The sequence below is a fragment of the Telmatherina bonti genome (genome assembly GCF_933228915.1).
Source record: "Telmatherina bonti genome assembly, chromosome: 10".
Taxonomy (NCBI): Eukaryota; Metazoa; Chordata; class Actinopteri; order Atheriniformes; family Telmatherinidae; genus Telmatherina; species Telmatherina bonti.
Window position 1 is genome coordinate 32205330 of NC_136628.1, and position 7035 is coordinate 32212364.

General features: G+C 37.5%; 1 protein-coding gene across 1 annotated transcript in view; it reads left to right on the forward strand.

Moving 5' to 3' along the window:
* Positions 1–5603: 5603 nt before the first annotated feature.
* micu2 (mitochondrial calcium uptake 2) overlaps positions 5604–7035 on the forward strand; it is a gene marked incomplete at its 5' end in the record, with an annotated part of 16049 nt that continues 14617 nt past the window's right edge. The window contains 3 exons of the mRNA XM_079247250.1: positions 5604–5801; positions 6211–6340; positions 7011–7035. The exon at positions 7011–7035 is cut by the window's right edge and continues 7 nt beyond it. Of these exons, the coding sequence (XP_079103376.1) occupies positions 5604–5801; positions 6211–6340; positions 7011–7035 (353 nt within the window). The remainder of the gene's footprint in view (positions 5802–6210; positions 6341–7010) is intronic.

Here is a 7035-nt window from a genome sequence, read left to right on the forward strand (position 1 = left end):
TCGAAGTGACGACGCTCTCGTGACACTAAGCCTATGTGACACAATGCCTTTGTATACATGACAAAAATCGGAACATTGCATGAAATAGTCTGATAGTGCACCTGTTAAACTTGCCTTTATTTTTCTGTTCTTGACATACGTTGGGCAGTATAGGAATTGCAATAATTCAATGTGAGCGAGGGGTGGGAATGGGGCGGTGTTTTGCTATAAAGATCCACCTCAAAAGGAAAAAAAAACATCCATGAAAGGTTGGGGGCATTTTCACAAAGCAGGCGTTGCCATATGTTCATGTTAAGCATGAGAAGGGGGCTACTCAGAAAAAAAGAGAATCGGCTCTTCCTTTATCCGGAACAGGAATAACGAAGCCAAGCTGCCCCTCTGTTGTTTGTACTGTTTTAGCGCCATTTATTTTCCACAGAATGTACTGATTTCAGCTGTGAAATGTTCAATCACCGCCAGGTTTGTGGTGCCCTAAATTGTAAGAAGAAAAAAAAATAGCCCTTAAAGTCGCTCTCTGAGAGGTAAACCTCTCTAAGCTCAAACCGATTGGAGCCTCACCATCAAAAGCAAGTCAGCTGTAAAATTGTCACAATCCAAGTCATGAACTGTATATACCTATCTTTGTATGTATACCAATAAATCCTGTGCTCTAATAAAAACAATACTCTGAACTAAAATGGGTAAAAGCTAAACATTTGTATCAAGCCACAAATAAAATCAGTCATCCCTCAGATATATTGATGTTTATTATATTTAAATGAAAAATATGCAAATTAGGAGTCACTATTAATTATTAGAGTGTGTGTATATAAGGACACCAGTATCTAGATATATTAAACACCTTTTACCAGGGAAGAGCAGCAGGACATACTGTAGGTATGCTTGTTGTATTTTTATATGCCTATATTTATTCAGATTCAGGACTTGTCCCTCTGCCCCGATAAGAGTCGTCAGTGTGTCTGTGAAAAGTGTGCTAAATTTATGCAGACATGACTAAATCAACTCAGCTGAGCAGTTCAGTACATGCTGCTCCGGATAACCAAATTACTGGTGACTGAAATAAGTATGGTGTGCTGTAATCGGAGACGAACAGGCATTGGTCCATTTATTGTTTATGATCCAGGTCTTTTTTTCTTCTGTTTTTATTTTTTTTTACACATGTGAGTACACATGAAATGTCTGTACTAATGATAATTACAATAAAAGGGGAAGAACCGCACATCCATTCGGTGAATCAGAGGCAGCAGCTGAGACTTTATTCAGATTTGTTGTTTCATTTTTCATTTGTGTCATGTTACACCTCACCTGTGTAAAAAAAAAAAAAAAAAAAAAAAAAAAAAGACTTCTCAACAGTCTTCCTTTCTGAAGAAAGAAAAAAAAACAACAAGCCAAACGCACTAAATGAAATCACTGACTTGAGGATTGTGGTGACAGAGTGCTCTATCTGTCTGCAGACTTCAGATCAGTGGGATGAGAAGCTGTCTTTCAATGTGAATGCTTTTATTTGTCAGTCACTGTTTGTTTTTACATAAGTGCCATGTCATGCAGTTTGCTGGGGGGGAAAAAAAAGCGTTTTAAGAGAGAAAAATACTGGTCATTTCATCTGAACTGACACTTGTCTGACAGTCAGCCTGTCGTTGCAATACATATTTTTTTCCTTGGATTAGGAACTACGGTATTTTTCCTGTGACTGTAATTGTCCTGATTCATGGCAGATATTTAGCCGCATCACCATGTGCATTGAACAATGTTTGCTTCCCATCACTTTTATGAAACACAAAGGGGATATTTTCCAGTATGTTATAACTTAAACAGCCAAATAGTTAGGCAGCATAAACCGTGAATGAAGACAAAAATATTGTGCAAACTTTGTTTCATTCATTGATGGTCTTACAAGTGTGTATGTCTTTGTTACTTTACATTACAACTTGCTGCTATGACATTAAATAAACCTCCAAACTTGCTGACGCAAACTTCATGTGGAATTGATGTGGACACACACGCAGGTCTCACGTGCATGCACATGTAGCGGAAACTTTGTTCTTCCCATTTATATTATGTCCAAGATGAGCGGATCTGCACCCAGTCGCACAGTCATCAAACTAGCAGTTAGCATTGTCGTGAAGAGGCTGCAGCAGCACTGATTGGCACACGTTCAGCTTAATATACACCACAACAAAGCCTCATAAACCTTATAAAGGCTGGACATGACCTAGTACTAATGAACAGTCCAGTGTGTGTCAAAAAGCATCTGAATATCTTCTTATAGAAGCTCCTGGAGAGAGTGGACTCAGACATCTTGCTGCACAACACAGCGAAGGTTTGGTATTCTCCTGACTGAGGCCAGATTTGTGCCGTTTGCTTCTGTATGTACAGTATCCAGTCTCTCCCCCCCCCCCCCCCCCCCCCCCCCCCCCCAAATGCCCCAACGGCAGCTCTGATGCTATATCGGTGTATTTTCTTACAGCCACCAACAAAGAAAGGGGGAAAAAATAAGAAAATCTTCCATCCAGACTGCAAACCGTGCCGTCGACATAAAAAGGAAATTGATGTGAATAAAAATGAAGGTTCATGCCTTTTCTTTTTTTTTTTTTTTTTTTTTTTACAGACCCAGTCAGTTGTGTGAAAGTACAAGTTCTGTTCTGCTGAATATAAACATCCAAGTACTACACAGTTCTGCACACCTGAGTGTATGTTTTAAGAATGTACATTTTAATTATTATTTGTTTTTTTTTTTAACTGAATAATATCTGCAAATATTTGTCTGCGCAAATATATGATAAATCTGTTCATCCATTCATTATTCCGTTGTCTTTTCCCACCTCTGTACTGCAGATTTGTTGCTCAGAGTGTCATAATGTTGCTTATCATTCCAAGATTAGCTCTTTTGTAATTTAAAAAAAAAAAAAGCGAAAATGAAATTTTTTAAAAGATTTTGGCTTCTTTTTTAAGCCATTTGAAAAAGCAGAATTTGCTCCTAAATCCCTTTTTCAGTGTGACTTCCCGGCCCTGTGCGTCGTTCTTTCACCAGATACTGCAGATATCTGTCAGGTCACCGTTACAGTTCAAAGCAGGCTGAAAAAGGAAAAAAAAAGATCCCAGTACGTTATTAAAGCTTGAGGGTTAGTCTGAGGTAGTTTAATTTGACAGGAGAGCATACTTTGTTCTGCAGAATTAAACAGAAATGACCCTCATGCTTCAGAGTTACTAAATGAATGTGAAGTTGTATTTTTGCTGCTCTTACCTCCATCTCTGTACAACCGCTCTCAGCCTGCAGCTGAGCTGAGCACGGTTCACAGATCACTCCTCGGACACTGAAGTACTGAAGTGGAAGTTTCTGTGACATATGACGCGGAGCGATGATGCACAAAACTGAAGAAAAAAAAGCACACGGCATGAGAAGAATAGTGGATCAGCAGGTTTGATGTGGATGCAGCTCTGAATTCTCTTTGTTTACTTTTTTTTTTACACATTATAGACACGTTTGCTTGTTCTTTTCTTCTTTCTTTCTTTTTTAACTATAGTCTTCGTTAAGCTATTGAAGGCAACACTTAAAAAGTCTAAATTTACTCTTACTTTTCGCCTCTCTTACCCTGATGATTATTTTCAGCGTTTATGTACTAAAGGAAGAAAGCATTCGTCAAAGGACAGCTTGGAGATGAGCAGGGACATGTAGTGACAACAACATGTTAATAAAAATCATAAATGGCTTTATTCAGCTTTTTCTTTTAGCCTTTGTGGCATGTCTGATTTATGAAGCTCTCCATAAACCCAGCAAACCACATTCTGCCATTTCAGCACATCAAGTTAGGTCCAGATCATAACCTGTAGCCCACATTATATTTATTTAATCAGTGCCATACTGACCCATTAGGCGCCTAAAGTAGCACAGATTTGTCCCAAATTGGTTTGCATTCTGGGAGGGAGGATAAATTAAGAAAGACAAGGAAAACAAGTTATTAAATTAGAAGACAAACACAGTTCGGGTCTTATTCAAGCTGAGTCCCAGCACTCTGTCAGTCAGTCTTTCAGGCTTATATTGTGGGTTCTGGCAGCCTGCTGCTTGAAGACACAGTAGAGGGGACTACATGGAGAGTCACAATCTGTTAATCCCACACCATTCTGGCTTCTACAGCTCATCTAGACTTCTTTCACGCCTTTGGGTACTTAATTCTCATCTCTGAAATAAGCAGCACAGGATTGTGTTATTAAGAAAAGGCATGTTTGCTGCAATTTATATCTCAACAAAGATCACAGCTATAAAAAACCTCCCAGTCACTTACATAGTATACAGTACTGTAGCAAAGTTACTTTGCCAGGTTGTGTAATATATTAATAAAAGATAAATAGGTTTTGGGGGAGAGTTGCTCAAAATGGCTTTTTTTCATCCGAAATTCAATGTATATGTCTTTTTACAAATGTATTAAGGTTATTAGTATAATTTAAAAACAGATATTTCCACAAAAATAATGTACATAAACTATAAATACCACAAACTGCATGTTTCTCCTGCAAACTACACATGACATCTTCTTTATATATGAAGACAGTCATTGTCTTATTTGAAGCTCGCTCAAGTAGGATAGAAAAGCTTGAAACCTTCAGTTTCCTTCTTAAAGCATTTTTTAAATAGTTTGATGCATTTTGTGTCAAGTGGTTGGCATTTTTTAAATGAACTTCAACCTCTACAAAAATACAAACTATTTTAAAGCCTTTAAAAGAAACTTAAAAAAAAAAAATGTCACAAGTGTTCTGCAGAAAGTAAATTAGTACAGTATAAAAGCATGTTACCGAGAGTAAGGCAGAGTATTTGTATAGCACCTTTCATACAAGACAATTCAAAGTGCTTTACATGAAACATTAAAAGCATTACAGGAAAAAAAAAAAGTATAAAAGAAAATACAAATAACAAAATCACAATAAAAATCGTAAATTATATTAAAGTAAGCAGAATTAGTTAAAAGTTACTGTGCAGATGTCATGCATAGGCGCATGAAAAAAGAAATGTTTTTAACCTGGATTTAAAAGTTTCTACATTTGGTGAAAGTTTAATCTCCACTGGCAGATTATTCCACTTGTTTGCAGCGTAACAGCTAAATGCTGCTTCTCCATGTTTAGTCTGGATTCTGGTCTGGACTACTTTACCCAAGTCTTTGGATCGAAGAGCTCTGCTTGGTTTATATTATCTGAACATATCACAGATGTATTCTGGTCCAGAACCATTCTGGGATTTGTAAACAATCAGCAGGGTTTGAAATCTTTCCTGTGATTGACTGGAAACCAGTGTAAAGATTTTAAAACTAGTGTGATGTGTTTAGACCTGTGTTCAGAGTAAGTATGTTTACTATGGGACTTTTTTTATTTATTTATTTATTTATTTATTCACTTGTTATTTGAAGAGTTCAGACCACAGACTGTCTGTAGTCCAGACTAAGGTGCAGATTAGAGTGGATTTGCTGGGAGAACAGAGTTAAATTGTGATTGGTCACTGGAAAAAAAAAGTAGGCGAGACACTATGATGTGATTGGTTGTTGTGGAGTCAGTTCCGCAACTACGGAAGCCGTAGTGTTTTTGCTTTAAGCTAGCGAGTGAGCGCCTTCATAATGGCCAGCTGGGGAAAGTTTGCCACTTTTTTCAGGAGTTTTTTGAGGAGCCCTCGGTCGCTGAAAAGTTTTACATTTCGCCAGGCTGTCGGTACTGGTATTTTGGGGTCCGTAATTGGGTCTGGGGTTTGCAGTTACTACCAGTACCATGTTAACATCAGGACTCTGCCCTTCGCTGTCTACGCCGAGGAAGAAAAAGTGAGTACACACTTCGTAAAGTTTCTGTTGTCGAAGTTCACACAAACAGACTTTAATATTTATCAGTTTTTTTGTTGTTAATGAAAAGTTATGTGCTGCTAAATAAAAGTATTGTTAAATATTACTGTGATATTTACAAAAAGGGAGGAACGGTTTATCAGTTTGTGACAACAAACGCCCCCTGGCGGCCGCTTAAAGACAACGCTAAACAAATATCCCTCCCTCCCTTCTCTCTGGTTTTCTTCATGCATGTATGAGCTTGCTATTAAATATCATTTACTTTGGTTTAAATGTAAATTACAATATAACAACGTGATCTAAGAGACTTATTCCCTTATCAGCTAACCACCTATTTTTCCCCAGCAGTTTCCTTTTCACAGTTTTGTACATGTCCATTGTACCATTGCAGGAAGTTGTTCCTCCAGTGCTTTCTGCCAGAAAGATGCGCTTTAATCAGTTCGCTTCGGTGGAGTACCAACAGGAGCCCTATATGACCCCAAGAGACTTCCTGTTCTCTGTGATGCTGGAGAGAGTGGATCGTAAGTACACTGCACACAAGTAAACCATGCACACAGGTGCTGTCGTCCGTGCATGTTCCCTGCATGCAGTCTGAGTTTACTTTATGCTGTTAGGAGTCACTAAGACTTACAGAATGGAAGTAATTCTGTAGGGTGTTTCTGTTTAATGTACTTTTTACTACATTTTTTAATAAATTTGATCAAGTGTTGTTGAGGTTGCACAAGTACTTAAAGGACAAATTTGTGTCTGATTGTTTGGTTGATCCTAAATACTACTAAAACTACTCTTCTGAAGTTTAAGATGTTCGCTGGCTTTTACCTGGCTTATGGAGACTTAACTTGTTACACAGGAAACACTGGTCCAAGTTTTATTAATCTATAATAGATTAATAAATTTAAATTGAGTCAAACTAATTCATGTTATTTTAACACAAATACATGTTTTTTTTTTCCTTTTTCTGCATTGAATCTGATACTTTATGTAAGCATTCATGACAAATGCATCTGTGATGGTTCTTTATTTCACATTTCATTTTATGATCTGTTGGGCAAGTAGTAACCTTATGATCTGAAAAGTAAACGGTATAGTATTGCTATAAATCCTGCTATGATACTAGCTATGATTTGGGCAATCAAGTCTTTCTTGAACTCGAGGCTAAGACATTTTTGTCCCTCCTTGGTCTTGTTGCAGGAAAGCTGAAGAAGAGAATTTTAAC